We start from the raw sequence: 16,302 nt of genomic DNA on the forward strand, positions 1-16,302 counted from the left end.
TCAAGAATCAAAGACGTTTTTTAAACGCCTTGGATGGTTTTTTGTTCGACCCCGGCTTCTCTCCTGTTTCACCTTTATTTTGAATATGATAAGCAGTATAAGCGAAAATCTCAATCTTACTCTCGCGCTCTCACTCACTCTCACTTTCGCGGTCTCTCTCTCTCCGTCTCTCTCGCCCTCTCTGCACTGTTCGAAGTTCTCGCTCAAAATCGATTCAGATCGGTGATTCATCCGAGCCATTTCGAAGTTCTCTCTCAAAATCGATTCAGATCGGTGAGCTACTCTCTCTCTCTCCCCCTTTCTCTCTCTCGCTCTCTGTGCTGTCTAAACCCTAGTTATCTCTGTCAGTTCAGCTCTGTGATTTAGAGATTCAGCTTTGTAATTTTACTCACAATTCACTTTAATTTGTTGTTGCTTTGATTTTACAAGCTGATTTGTTGTACATTTTGCATGTATAATTTAAATGTTAATGGTTTTGTACAGCCGATCTGGCCTTTTTATCAAATTAGATATGCTTGGTCTAATCAAGTATGTTTTCTACTTTGAAAAATTAGCAGATTGATAATTTAAATGTTAATGGTTTTGTTTATCATACATTCTCAAACGGTGGAGGCTGGCCATCACTTGCTTGTGCTTTGTGTTTTTAATTAGGATTAAGATGTTATTATGTTGGTTTTTGTGAGATACAGAGGCTCTGGCCACTAGGCTAAACTCAAGTGTTTTGCTCTGGAAGCAAAACATTGAGAAAATAAGAAGCCAAAGATGTGGTGTTGGTTTTTTATTTTTTTTTTGAAGTCAATAGAGTGAAACACATGTGGACAGCACATTTGCAAGTACATTTCCAAGAACTTCCAGGAATTTTTAAACACACCCTATTGGAGAAATTTCACATGAGTGTTTCTAGTATTAGTTCAAAATGGCATATTCTAGACAAAATTTTGCCAATTTTTGTATAGTTAGGTCTTAGGCTGTGTTGAACCATCTTTACATCAATTTTTTTGGATTTTGTAGAGACTATGGAGTAAATTGGTAGTATATATATATATATATTTCCCATTTTCATACAGAAAAGTTCAGGAGATCTCAACTAGTCTGATTATGAATATTGAAAATGTAAACATGTTAGTACACTACAACTATAATGCAAAAATGTAACAGGAAGTGGTGCTACCTTAGAATCGGTACTGAAGGAACTTGTAATTCGTGATAGAGCATCCAACATGGCAGGAGATCCAGCTCCCTGTGCTGAATTAGATCCAACCTCCTCATGATCAAACAAGGCAACCACCCTTACACCAGTCTCATCATCAAGACTACTTTCAGAAGAGGTAGAGTCTATCAATGCCTGAAATAAAATCCATAAAAGAAACTAGATGAACTGCTGCCAATACTATTGTTAGTGGCTATATCATCATAATTGGCATTTCCAACTTTCAAGTTCCCAAAAGTGCAACATCTGCCAAGATAACTTAACTTAAGATTTGAGACATGCCAAAATATTCCCTTATGCAGTTCATACACTAGAACAGTTCCAGTAGTTTCCTTTTACATGATATGTCAGACTGGAGGCAATTTCCAACCAAAGAATCAAGGTCAACTCCCTCAGAGGATTGAGGTGGAGAGGAGCTTAAGCCCAAAAGCGAACAGACTTTTGAATCTATTCACCAACTGAGTACCACATATAGCAACACTTAGACTTACCATATGATATGACAGAAAGCAACAGATTTTACTCAGTCAGGAAAGAGGCTAAATCTCGTGGTCAGGACATTGAAGGGTGCCAAAGTACAATTTGATTGGCCAGTTGAACCTGACCAAAAACACATGCATAGACACAAACATGCACATACTCATTACTCAAGTGACAACTAACCCACAGCCCCCCTCCCTTCCATTGTTGAATTAGAGGAAGATCTATGCAATCTTATTGGTTGCCAGTTATTTGGAATTCAGTAAAGCCTTTTCTCAAAATACTTGGGGTTGATAACTTGATTTCTGTTTTGCCATGCTTCTTGTACCTCAACTTAGATTAAAAAATGGCCGTGTAGAATTCGTGAGGATTGAGAAAATTTAAAAGCCCTAGTTACTAATGAATGGTACTTTAAGAAACTGAGATGGAAGCAACACAGTTCATTTAGCTGATACTGACTAATCATAAGAAGGCACCAATTCTAAGGACAAAAAGCATAGGAATGAAGAAAGTCTATAGCTATGAAAGTAAATTCAACACTACAACATTTTCCAAACTAATCGTGTGTGTGTTAAAACAAGAAACTAATCCATCAATTTATATGTCAAATTCTTATTCTAGGAGTAATAAGAATAGCAAAGCTTATAATTACCAATTGAAGTTGTTGTAGGTCACTTATTCGAGTGACACTGGAGGACAACCCATACCATACATTCACCTGTGGGTGTCCTATGAATCATCACTCTTGGCTTCTTTATAGCCCTCTCATTCATTGACCAGATGAGTCAATGAGCTGGGAAACCAGGCTGACATGTTGCCTCTCACAGGCTAATTGGCTGCCTCTCATGGGCTCGGCCAGGTTTCAAACACTAGGCCCAAGGCTATTCTAAGCGTAATTCAGGTCGGGTCAGCCCACCTAAGGTACAGACTTGGGGTTAAGATTGTGGTTGCACATTACATTTAATGTCAAAAACCACTAACGGATAAATTTTAACAGAATTTGTAACTAATTTAAATGCATCACATTTCAAAAAAACACTTCAAATCTCATTATCATCTGACGGTACTAATCATTTTCTATGCATACACTATACTCTATAAAACCCACATAGATTAAATTCTTAATAACACAAATTTCCAATTATTAAAGCAACCACTTGACATCCAGTTCACTTTCAAATTCAGAACACAAACAAGTAAGCATTTATGGGAATAAATCATTCTCATACCTGCCAGTTTTCCATCACTTCTATAAACCTCTATTCCATGAAGGCCCACATCTTTCAATCTCCTCACAATGGCAACAGGATTACACCTAAATTCCCCATAGATCCTTGGCACCAATTATTCAAAAAAGTACTTGGGGACCCCTCAAAAGTGCATCTTCATTTTACCTATATACTATATGCATCTTCAACAGTTTAATAAAGGAGAAATGCTTTGGGTTTTCCAATCTACATGCTGTAAGGAAATGTAATAATGAAATACACAGCTAATTGCTGCTACTAAATAGAATGGTTCACAGGCATTCCATGTTGGACATAACACATGACCATATAGGTTTCTAAGGATCATAGAATAGAATGAACAGTAAAACATATCCTTATCAGAAAAAATAAAAAAGAAAAATTAATCTTGGATAACACATGACCATATAGGAATAATTAACCCTTTAATTAATTTCTAATTTTATAATGTCATGATAGATTAATTTGAGAGAGTGTATGATACAATTAACTTCATTTGGAGGGTTATTTGACCCAAAATAAATAAATAAATAATCATCTAGCTAGCATGTGAAAGAATTGTCTTGCATGTAACTTTGTCTTGATTTGTAGTATTATATGGTGAAGTTTGGTCTTCAATTCAAACAAGTTTTTTTCATAGTTATTAACGTGGATGACTATGATTGTGATTGTGATTGTGATTCCTCAACTAATATGATTGTGATTGTAATTGTGATTGTGAATGTGATTCCTCATTTGGTGGTTGCTCTTTGATGTTTCTGAATCATCATCATCATCATCATCATTAGAAGTATTCGATCTTTGGTACACTTATTGGTTTGGGTAGTGGGTTTGAACTTCCCACATCCATGAGTTCCTGCCAAAATTATTCCATTATTGATTGATTTGAGAGAGCAATATATTTCTTGAATCTATCATAATCTATCAAGAGCATTGTAGAAACTTTTGGTTTCTTCATTAATATGCTTTATACTAGATATGCTTCTAGTATGTTTGATAGTACTAATTTAGATTGCACCACCGGGATGCAATCATTAATGGTGCATGCATGCATAAATAGCCTTAGACCCGTCCAAGAATCTTCATTAGAGATACCTAGTCATCTTTAATGAAGCTCTTCTTGGATTGTCCAGTTGGACAGTTCAGGAGCACAAGTCTGTATTGTAATTAGTAGTTCTACTGCTTATAGTCCATCTCGTAGAGATTTCGTGTAGCAACTCCTTGTGTTCTCCGAGTGCATACTAGACAAGGTATAACAGTACACCTAGTCTATGTCGTGTATTTGGAGAACCATGGGGAGATGCTGCCGAAATTTCGTTAGAGATGAGCAGAGCGGTATGAGCTACTTTTTACAATATAGACTGTGCATTCCTGAATGGGAAAGTAGGATGAACCAACATATTAGAGACCAGTTAGAGGTGAATGATGTCATATTGCATGCATTATAAGGTACTTAATTGAGGTTAAGATTAATTAAAACGGAACGGTAATTTTGAACTTTGTTGATTTGGCAGTGGCATTTGTAGTGTAAGAGAGAATCAGATGGATAAAAGTTGGATAAATCAACATAGGTTGCACCCGGAATACATACAAGGGGTTAAGGAATTTATTAAATTTGCATGCGAAAATAAGCCGTTGTTGAATGAAGTCACATGCCCATGTAAACGGTGTCGTAATGTCAAATTGGTGGAGAAAGGCCTGTTAGGGGAACATTTAATGATCAACGGGTTTCTTCCAAGTTACACCAGTTGGATTTTTCATGGGGAGAATTTGTCATCACCTGTGCCACACAATGTGAATGTCGGGCAAACTGATTCGAATGATGGTGATGAAACTTATGAAATGCTATACGAAGGATTTGGACTTCCTCCACCAAGCTTTATTCACGAGGCAGCAAGTTCTGGTATTAAACAAGGTCCAGATGAGAAAACCGAAAAATTCTTCAATTTATTGAAAGAGGCCGAAAGAGAGTTGTATCCGGAGTGTCAGAAGTTTTCAACGCTCTCATTTATTGTTCGGTTATTGCACATCAAGTGCCTTAGTGGATGGAGTGACAAGTCTTTCACGATGTTGCTTGAGCTTTTGAAGGATTCGTTCCCAAAGGGTGAAACTTTGCCAAAGTCATTTTATGCAACTAGGAAACTTCTTAGGGACTTGGGCCTCGATTATCATAAGGTACATGCATGCCCAAGGGATTGTTCATTATATTGGAAGGAAACAGCTGGTATGGATGATTGCATAGTTTGTCATATGCCTAGATACAAACAGTTTGAGGGGGAGGAGAATGATGTTAAGAAGAAGCAACAAAGAATTCCACATAAGATTGTTAGATACTTTCCATTGATTCCAAGGCTTCAAAGATTGTTTATGTCATCCAAAACATCTTCTTTAATGAGATGGCATGCAGAGGGCCGAATTGATGACGGCAAAATGAGACATCCCGCTGACTCTCCAGTGTGGAAAAATTTTGATAATTTGTATCCCAAGTTTGCGAGTGAGCCACGCAATGTCAGACTGGGTTTAGCAGCGGATGGATTCAATCCATTCAAGGCAATGAATGTCTCTCATAGCAGTTGGCCAGTTATTATAATGCCATACAATTTGCCACCATGGTTGTGCATGAAGCAGCCTCATATGATGATGACATTGCTCATTGATGGTCCTTCTTCACCTGGAAATAATATTGACGTCTACTTACGCCTTGTAGTGGATGAATTGAAAGAACTGTGGGAAAACGGTGTTGACACGTATGACGCGGAAACTAATCAGATGTTCCGAATGCATGCTGTGTTATTGTGGACTATAAATGATTTTCCTGCCTATGCAATTTTGTCTGGATGGAGCACGAAAGGTGCTTTAGCTTGTCCTTGTTGTAACACACATACTCGTTCTCGATATTTGAAGAACGGAAGGAAATTATGTTACATGGGGCATCGTCGCTGGTTGAATGAGGGTCACAAATTTCGGAAAGCTAGTGCGTCTTTTGATGGCACTCATGAATTCGAACCATGTCCAACTCGGTTATCAGGGGCTAATGTGCTACAACAACTAGGCCCTAAGTTCAAATTGAATTCTAAGCGTCAACAATCTAGCAAACGGAATAGAAAGGGGAAAGAAAAAGAGGAAAATGAGGACTCGGGTCATAATTGGAAGAAGAAGAGTATTTTCTTTGAGCTATCATATTGGGAGCATAATTTGATTCGCCACAATCTTGATGTGATGCACATTGAAAAGAACGTGTGTGATAATGTATTGTGGACGATATTAAATGTTGATGGGAAAGGGAAGGACAATTTAAATACTCGTCGAGATTTGCAAGATATGGGAATTCGGAAGGCACTACATCCTCAGAAAAGGGTTGGAAACAAGTATTATTTGCCTCCTGCATGTTTTGCCATGAACAATAGAGAGAAAAGTCTATTCTGCACACTTCTAAAGAATATCAAAGTTCCAGATGGTTACGCATCCAATATTTCTCGTCGGGTTAACCTCAAACAGCGTAGCATATCTGGACTGAAAAGTCATGATAACCATATACTCATGCAACAAATACTTCCAATAGCAGTGAGAAATTTGTTACCGAAGAAAGTGGTTGAACCATTAATTGAGTTAAGCAATTTCTTCAGGCAGTTGTGTTTCAAAACCCTAGAGGTGGATGGTCTAAATCGTCTTCAGTCCCAAATCGCTCTTACACTTTGCCATCTTGAGAGAATTTTTCCTCCATCATTTTTCGATATAATGGAGCACTTACCCATTCACCTAGCAGAGGAAGCGAAGATTGCCGGTCCAGTGCAATATCGATGGATGTACTTTATAGAAAGGTGTGTAATTCTACTCCAATATCCATTTTGTATATATTTGATTGTTTATACTTGGAAGTCATGTATGTATCTTTTGTTTATAGGTACCTTATGACGCTTAAATCATACATGCGTAATCGAAGTCATCCTGAAGGTTCAATTGCACAGGGATACTTGGTCGAAGAATGTATGACATTTTGCTCAAGGTACTTGCATGATGTTGAGTCGAAATTGCATCGACCGTTAAGGAATTGCGATGTTAATGACAATCCTGAGATATTAATGGGGCGGGCTTTAGGAAAAGGAAAAGGTTTTGTTCTTGATAACACAACATGGGTACAGGCTCATCGGTATATGTTATTTAACATTGCTGCGGTTGTCCCATATCGAGAGTAAGATAGATGCAACCTTTGTCTCATTGTGAATGTATTTATACCAACTATAATTATCGTGCATTTTACAAGTAGTTTAATTGTGTAGGGAACATCGTGAATTTATTAAGCGGTCACATCGTCGTCTCAGAGATTATGATGTGGATCGTCGTCACAATGATGAGTTTCCCAAATGGTTCAATTCTCATGTAAGTGCATGTTAAGCACAAGTCTTCTATATTTTTTCAATCCATGTGCTTCTATATTTTTGAAGTTGTTAATTGATGTTTAATATCGATAACTTTCTTTGAAAAATAGGTTGCTGAGCTATTAGCTACTGAAAATGTAGCGTTGTCAGAAGAGATTAAAATTTTGGCTTTGGGACCCAGCCGAAAGGCCACCAGATTTAATGGGTATATAATTAATGGTACTAGGTATCATACTAAGAGTTGTGAGTTGAGAAGAAAAACTCAGAATAGTGGGGTTATGGTGAAGGCAAAGACTTCTAGCTATGCAAGTGCCAAAGACATTAATCCAGTGGAAGGTGATGTAGCGTACTATGGATATGTGACAGATATTATTGAATTGTATTACTCACACGACCATAGATACATGTTATTCATGTGTAACTGGATTGATAACAATAAGGGACTCAAGCAGGATGATTTTGGTTTTACACTTGTTAATTTTAATCACTTGTTATATGCGAAGAAACAAGACAGTGATGAGCCATTCATCCTAGCATCTCAAGCACAACAAGTCTTTTATGTTCATGATTCTGTTGATGAAGATTGGAATGTTGTACTCAAGATGAAACCTAGAGACTTGTATGAGGTGTGTGGAGAACAACCAACTATTGATGAAGGACTACATCACAACGAAGTGGAAGGATTTGGTGATCAAGAGTTAGATGTAGCTTCCTTCACTTGTGAGGAGGATATGGATTGGGTTAGGCAGGGTATTGATGGAACAACTGTTGATGAAACTATTGGACCTCTTGAAGCATCGACAGAGGCACAATTTGAAGATGACGAAGAACTGATATGATATTGTAATTGGCAGCATATTCACTTTTACATTTGTGTTTTCTGTATGGATATTCATATTAATAAAATCTTTGCTTTTGTACCTTTGTACCTTTCTTTAAATGGCCATTTTTACCTTTCATGTACTCTTATTTTGTTTTGAATGCAGTAGATATTTATAGATTATCATGTCCTTACTCTTATGTTTGTAGTTTTTTTATAGATATTATCTATGAGTTCTAGCTTCGACCATTCTTCTAGTGAAAGTGAGCAATCAAGCTCTAGTAGTTCTAGTTCAGATGAGACTCAGAACACACTCAAGATGAAAGTCATACCCGATCCACCGGCATCATGGCATCCACCAGGCAGTCTTCCTACCACATCACGTAGCGGTAGTACATCACATGGCTCTGTTTCAGCTGGTATGTATCAACTTTGCTTGATATTTTCTTATGGTGTTTTTGAGTTAGATTTGTAGTCCTATCTATCATACATCATGCATAACAATAAATTATGTACATCATGCATAACAATAAAAATGATAGTGGATAATTGCATTTGAAATCCCTGTATCGACTTATTTTCATTGATGTTTATTTTGGTTTTTCTGCCCATATTTAGAGTGTCATGTTTACCACTCTGTTTTGTTTGTCCTTGTGTATTTGGTTTTTAGGTGGATAAAAGTGAACAAAGCTATCTGGTAGTTTATTTAACTGTAATTTAAGGTGTTTTATTCAGTGATTTTAGCTCCAGTTGATACTCTGGTAGTCATCTTAGGGGTTATCTGGGGCGCAGTAGGTTCCACCACATAGACCTTTTTTGGTTCATAGTAGAACCAATGCCTGTTTGGAGAGAAAACAAGCCTTTTTTTGTGTGTGTCCATTTTGCCTGCTTCGACTTGAATTAATCCAGAAACAGAAGGAATTTTCATGGACTTGATTTGTGCCTCCTCTGTTTTTTGTCATTTTCAAATGTAGAGGTATATAGTTTAGTTCTTGGAGAGCATAATAGCAATGAGATATATAGCTCTTCTAGCCCTTGATAGAAGTTGGTTTGTTGAATTTATGGTGTTCTTTCCTTTGCTTTTTGTTCCTCGACGATATGTGGCATGTTTTGAGCCTCAATCCTCCAATGGAAGTGGCTGCTGGTATGTAGTTATCTCGGATGACAGGACTTTTTCACATCCGCTTTGTGTTTACATGTTACATGTTGTCAGGCTGAATGATGAATTGTGTAAGCTTTTAATAATCTTTGGTCGTCATGAACCATGCCATGGAAGATGTACTGCCAGAATTTTGGGTCAAACCTAGTGCCAATCGGTGTTTACCAGTATTACTCTGATCAGGCTTCAAATAGCTCCAATATCACTGTCTTTTTGGGATTCGAGGGGTCAAGAGCCTAATCGGTGTTTACCAGTATTACTCTGATCAGGTTTGCTGAAGTAGTGCATCTGCCTTTTACATTATGTTATGGTTGTTGCACTGAATTACATGCCTTACCCACCACCTGGAATAAGACCTGGAACTCCTCCAGACTTGAGGCACTGGCCAGCGATGGTGTCTCCTTCCAGTTTTGGCACATCTGTCTATTACATTGTGTTCTGTTTGTTGCACTGAATTACCTGCCTTAGCAACCACCAGGCAATAAGACCCTCTGGAATTATTCAGACTCGAGGCACCCAGACTCTGAGGGTGTCTCTTTTTCTATGTTGCAAATGGCTATGTCATTGTGCTGTTGGCTCCTTGGGCCTTGTTCTTTGACAGAACTATATTATTCTGCCAGGTTAACACTGTAATAGAGGGTGAGGCACCTCCTAAATCATGTGAGGTGTTTGAAAGGGCTGTTACAACTTCTCTACCTTGCTGTGCTGTGAATGAAGACAAAGAGAGAGAGAGGGTAGTGCATAGTTCATTCATATATTTGATATAGATGGATTTTCCTTGGACTGTCTGTTGTGTTACTAGTGGCTGTTGTGATGAGTACACATGTGATGTGAGGGGCCTCCTATCATTTTCAAGTTCTATTTTCACATGGCTGTGTTAAAAAAAGAAAAGAAAAGAAAGCTTCCATGTATGACCTTCACATAGCTTCAATCAAAATTGAAATTTGCTACTTGTTTCTGGATCAACAGTGAAAAGGCCCACACAAAAGAAAAGAAAGCTTCCAATTGACTGCATCATAAAGAAACTGATATGAAGCTTATTACTATTGTTTTGTAGGTCCTAGCTCAAGTCAAGCCACACAAAAGCAGACAAGGGGTCCCACATATGTGCATGGTCAATGGGGTACTAGTGAAGATGGCATTTTAAAAGTTGTTCCAAACGAGTTGAATCAAGTAGTTGAAGGACACACATCCCTTGCTTCACATTTGGGCGTTTTGGCACGAGATGGGAGTCTTGCACCACTCACTTTTACGACTTGGCATTATGTTCCAAAACAAAACAAAGATAACATATGGAGGGAGATAAAGGTATATATGGATATTTAATATGAAATAAGTTACAATTGTATTCCATATGAAATGCATATTACAAGTGTAGTTGACATTGCATATTACAAGTGTCTATAATTGTAATGCAGGCTCATACGGATGCAGATGAATCCATGAAGAGAACAATAATGGCTTCATTTGGAAAGAAATGGAGAGATTGGAAAAGTCGAGTGAAAACAATGGGATACAAACCCTTCAAGAATGATGCAGAAAGGTTGGCTCATCGACCAGATAGAGTACATGAGGATCAGTGGCGGGCTTTGGTCTACTATTGGGGCACTCAGAGTGCATCGGTAAAATTTTATTTATGTGAAACAATGTTTATATATGATAATTTTTTTATAACATCTTAAATAAATTTCATATTGGACAGAAATCAAGCAAGAAGAATAGAAAAATCCGGAAGAAGAAGACATTACATCATAGGACAGGCCGAAAGCCTTTCTCAGTAGTTCGACTGGAGGTATAATTATTCTCTCCATTCATCCTTTTCATTCTTTGTCATCTATAGCTGTCTATATGTGCTAAAAAGGTGTCAACAATTTGCACCATAATGAATTTATACCAGTTCTACAAAAACAGATGTTATTTGCTTAGTTGTTTATTTTATTTACACTTGTTCACATATTTAATTGCTTAATTATTTAATTTTCTTATTTATCTTAAGATTTTGGTTGTCTTTCATTTATAGGAGACCAAAAAGAACAATGGGGTTCCTGCTAGTAGGTCACAGGTGTGGATGGCCGCATACATGAAAGATGGGACGTCAAATAGTGATTCAGTTAATGAGGTTATGGTATGTAATACTACTTTATCTTTGGACTTTTAATATGATTTATATTTATATTGGAGGCTAATTATTGAATTCAAACTTGCAGACTCAAATGAATGAGTTAGCAGAGCACATGGAGGGATCTTCTACTGACCCTGCAGCATTACAGGAGCAAATCTTCACACAAATTATGGGCCCAGAGCGACCTGGTCGTGTTCGGACGTTTGGATTGGGACCGTCACCCACTGATGTTTTTGGAGGTGGATATAGGCGGTCACAAGAGCAGAATCGTCTCTTCCAAACTCAAGTTCAAGAACAAGTTCAAGAGCAACTTCAACGGTATCAAATGCAGTTTGAGTCGAAGATGAATGAAGTAATGGAGAAACAAATTCAGGCTATACGCACAGATTTTCAGTCACGAATTCAATTTTTGGAATCTCAATTGCAAGCTGCAGGCGTGCCCGTTGATCCAGTTGTTGCACCATCAAACCCATTACATAGGCAGCAGGTATTTTAATTATTTTTACTAGTTATTACTTTAAATTGCCTAGAGCTAATATACAATTTAAGTCTCTTATTGAATGATAGGTTGTGGATTCACTTAGTAGTCATCCCACTGTTCGGCCAATGTCACATCAACAACAATCTCATGCATTTTCATCCCAAGAGGTGAGCAATCATTTAATCAAAGCTTTTTTGACAAATAACATATCTTATTAATTACAATACTTGCTCTTATTAAATATAGGTTCACCTTTCAAAGAAAGAGAAGAAGAATAAGAAGAAGAAGAAGAACTAACAAGGTAAAAGTACTAATATCACTAGTTCGTGGTTTATGTTCATTTGATTTGTAAGGCATTGTTGGTTCTGAAATTAGGGTTTTGGTTGTTATTGTTGTGACTAGTGACTAAATTTGGGTATTTTTGGAGATGGAAAATTAAAGGGGTGGCCATTTATGAAGTCATCTTTGCATTTGAAGCTTTGAATTTGGGCTCAGGGCTTTGCTTTCATTGTTGTACTTGAAATCTCTCTTGCTATGTAATGGCTGCCAAAATGTGCACTCAGCAAAAAGGACAATAGCATCCTGTAGGTTCAATTTAAGTCTCTTATTGAATTACAAAGACAAACAAAGACTAGATTTAAGCTATTAAATAAGGTTTAACTCTGGTTGAGATTCAAGGTTAAATTTGGTTTGAAATTAAAGGCATAAGCTTCCAGGAATTTCTGGACACAACTGCAATCTTGTTTTTAAGCTAAAAAGGGGGTAAATTAGGGTTGGAGGTCAATGACTTAAATGTTAGGCTTTTAGAATAAATTGTGGTCCTTGAAGGATGGACTGTAGTGATTTATTGTGCAGTGCAAGGGTGAAACAAACAGTAAGAGAAAGAAGGAAAAGAAAAATAAACCCTCAAACCTCACTAAAGATTTAAGGAATGCCACGAGAAGAAATCAAATGGAGTCTCAACATCAAAGACTGTAAAAACCTGTAGCAAACAATTTTAAGTCTCTTATTGGGTTTAGGGTCATTTTTTCTTATTTATCATTCAATTTAAGTCTATAGAATGCATTCATGTTTACACATGTGCACAAGGTTGCTTTCTATAGAAGTGAAGCAATACCAACCCTTTATGATGAAGCATTGCAAGCCAAAGCGATGAAATGTCAAGAAAATGATTGGATGACAATATCAATCTCAACTGGAAAAATATGACAATCATGGAAATAACATTATCAATACTGCATTGCATTTCTCTAGTTTCAAAATTAACATATTTATATTTTGCACATACTTTTCAATTAGTTTGAAAATTTCAATTTATAATACAAGGTGTTAACAGAATACAGTATACAATGCAACACATGTTTTGAGATATGAAGTCTGCTCAAACACGATACATGATTGGATGACAACCGATGTTTACAGACCAGTCATGTGACTGTGAGATGCATGTGGGCCTTTTTTAAGCTGTTGTTCCTAACTTTACTGGCTATGTTAGTAACTCCTTATGGTCAAACAAGATTGTTATATTGCCCTTTTTTATTTATTTATTATTATTGTTCAATTATTTATTTATTTATTAATAGTTAGTTCCAATTTTGTGTGGCAGGAAGCCAGTTTGCTCGCACTAAAAGATTTGAGAGAGAATTGCAAGACAGAGTTGGAGATGGTTAATGGGATGCCTTTAGAGAAACAATAATTGCTTCTGATGCTTGTAAGATTGGAAGAGGTGGGATTGTGGTGGTTTGTTGATCTCATGCTCAGTGGTGAGGGTATGCTGGACAGTATGAACAAGAGCAAAGAACATGGGTTCTTGGGTTTCAGGAACTCGAAATCTTCGTTCATTTATTTACTAATTTTAGGATTGATTATCAAGTTGATATTTTGTATTACATATGTCGAATGGAGGGAATATATTTTGTATTACTAATTTTGTATTACTAAATTATTGAGGTTGGAACATACTTGGGTCGTATGGAATTTGTTTATTACAGGTGTTTTTTTATTAATTGAATGAGAAATCAAATTTAATATTTTCTTTTTAATTTAATCAAATAAAACTAGTACAATCTCAAAAAAAAAAAAAAAAGAAAAAAAAAAGATATAACGGCGTTTCCAGAAACGCCTCCTAAACCCGCAACAGTAACGGTCATATTATTTAAACAGATACGACGGCGTTTTAAAACGTCGCTAAATATCGTTGGTGACGTCAGCTAGTGCACAGTGGGACATTTGGCGGCGTTTTTTAAAACGCCTCCTATACTAATATCACGACGTTTTTTAAACGTCGCAAAGATACAGCGACGGCCGCAGCTTCGACGTTTGGTAGTGAACGCCACAAAATGAATTAGCGGCGTTTTTGATAGATATAGCGGCGTTTTTAAAACGCCACTAAAAGCCCGTTTTTAAAACGCCACTAAACGCCACTACTCACCACCCACCTGCCACCCACCACCACCGCCCACCTGCCACCTACTCGCCACCATTACCCACCACCACCACCACCCACTCGCCACCCACCTGCCACCACCACCACCCACTCGCCACCCACCTGCCACCACCACCCACCACCACCACCACCCACTTGCTACCACCTATCACCCGCCACCACCACCACCCGCCACCCACCTGCCACCACCACCCACCCACCCACCCACCACCACTACCCGTCACCTACCTGCCACCACCCGCCATCCGCTACCCACCTGCTACCACCACCCACCACCCGCCACCCGCCGCTACCACCACCACCGCCACCACCCACTTGCTACCACCCATCACCCATCACCGTCACCCACCCACCCACCATCACCACCACCACCCACCACCCGCCCGCCACCACCCACTACCACCCGCCATCCGTCACCTACCTGCCACTACCACCACCATCACCACCACCCACTCGCTACCACCCGCCACCGTCACCTACCCACCCGTCACCCGCCACCTACCACCACCCGCCATCCGTCACCCACCCACCCACCATCACCACCCACCACCCGCCCGCCACCACTCACTACCACCCACCATCCGTCACCCACCCACCATCACCACCCACCACCCGCCCGCCACCACCCACTACTACCCACCATCTGTCACCCACCCGCCACCACCACCACCACCACCACCACCCACTCGCTACCACCCGCCACCGTCACCCATCCACCCACCACCCGCCACCTACCACCTACCACCACCCGCCATCCGCCACCCACCTGTCATCACCACTCGCGCACCACCACCACCCGCCACCGTCACCGTCACCCACCCACCACCACCACCCACCCGCCACCACTAGCTACCCACCACCCACCATCACCACTTTCCACCATTGTCTTCCGCCACCACTTGCCACCCACTCGCCATTTCTCACTCTTTTTTATATTTTTAAATTTTTTAAAACATTTTGTCAATTACCAAACGCGTTTGTAGTTTATGTTTTTCTAAAAATAAACAAAAAATAAACAAAAACCAGTTTATAAAATTTTTATAAATGTAAACTGAAAACGTAAACGTTACCAAACACACTAAGTGTTACCAAACGGCACCTAAATATTTGAATCACATTTATATGATAAAAAATAAATAATTATTTTTGAAATTATATTTGACTCAACGGAGATAGAGGCTTTAGTGACAATTGTGATCGAGTGTGATTGTTGGGGGTGGGGGGTAGAGTGGTTTGAGAATTAAGGTTTTCTCAACTTTAAATTTAAATTTGTGAGAATTTGACTGGCTAGTGGAGTCAATCATGAGTCTCGTTTTGATATTTTAAATCGTTTATTTTGTAAGATACTCAATATATATATATATATATATATCATTCTTGATAAAAATTACTTAGATCCGATAATCGTAATTTTATTTTATTATATTATATTTTTCTTAAAAAAACATATGACATATTTTTTAAAAACATACTTATCGTCTTTTTAATAAAAATGGTAATAAAATGAAAATATTATAATTATTGAATCAATCTAATTTTTTTCATTAATAATATATATATTAAAAATTTTATAAAATGAACGATTCAAATTATCAAACGAAATTAATATCGCTCGTCAATGAAGCCGAACCCCCACATAAAAAGAAAGGTGACTCCATCGGTCAGACAGCAAATGGCTAAAAATTTCAATAGGCATATAGGGCTGCAAACGAGCTGAGTCAAGCTGAACAGAGAGCTTTACTATGTTTGAGTTTGTTTATTAAGATTTTAATGAATTCGAACTCGAGTTTGAGCTTAATAAAAATTTAATGAACCGAATTCGAGCCAAGTTGGGTTAGGCTTGACTCGAACTAGAACCTGTTCACGAGCCTTAACGAGACAAAAAATTTATAAATTCATATTTGCGTATAAGACTAAAATTATAATCAAAACTTTAATTATACAATTATATATACAAT

At 38.1% G+C, this 16,302-nt stretch overlaps 1 protein-coding gene across 2 annotated transcripts; it reads left to right on the forward strand.

The window, feature by feature from the left end:
• Positions 1–70: 70 nt before the first annotated feature.
• On the forward strand, positions 71–13,928 carry LOC114262804 (uncharacterized). 2 transcript variants are annotated; one of them, XM_082883700.1, is made up of 13 exons: positions 71–273; positions 4,452–6,758; positions 6,842–7,129; positions 7,218–7,317; positions 8,357–8,555; positions 10,353–10,603; positions 10,714–10,917; positions 10,998–11,087; positions 11,316–11,420; positions 11,503–11,904; positions 11,985–12,065; positions 12,145–12,199; positions 13,505–13,928. In XM_082883700.1, exons 2-12 carry the CDS (start codon positions 4,480–4,482, stop codon positions 12,193–12,195), a joined length of 4,050 nt encoding a protein of 1,349 aa, XP_082739826.1. In that variant the 5' UTR covers positions 71–273; positions 4,452–4,479; the 3' UTR covers positions 12,196–12,199; positions 13,505–13,928. The 2 variants fall into 2 exon arrangements, 1 of the variants encoding a protein (XP_082739826.1); XR_014338386.1 differs by lacking the exons at positions 10,998–11,087; positions 11,316–11,420; positions 11,503–11,904; ... (1 more) ...; positions 12,145–12,199; positions 13,505–13,928 and having other exon boundaries at positions 7,427–8,555.
• The last annotated feature ends 2,374 nt before the right edge of the window (positions 13,929–16,302 follow it).

This window comes from Camellia sinensis, chromosome 8 (genome assembly GCF_055761805.1).
Source record: "Camellia sinensis isolate YWXY chromosome 8, ASM5576180v1, whole genome shotgun sequence".
Lineage (NCBI taxonomy): Eukaryota > Viridiplantae > Streptophyta > Magnoliopsida > Ericales > Theaceae > Camellia > Camellia sinensis.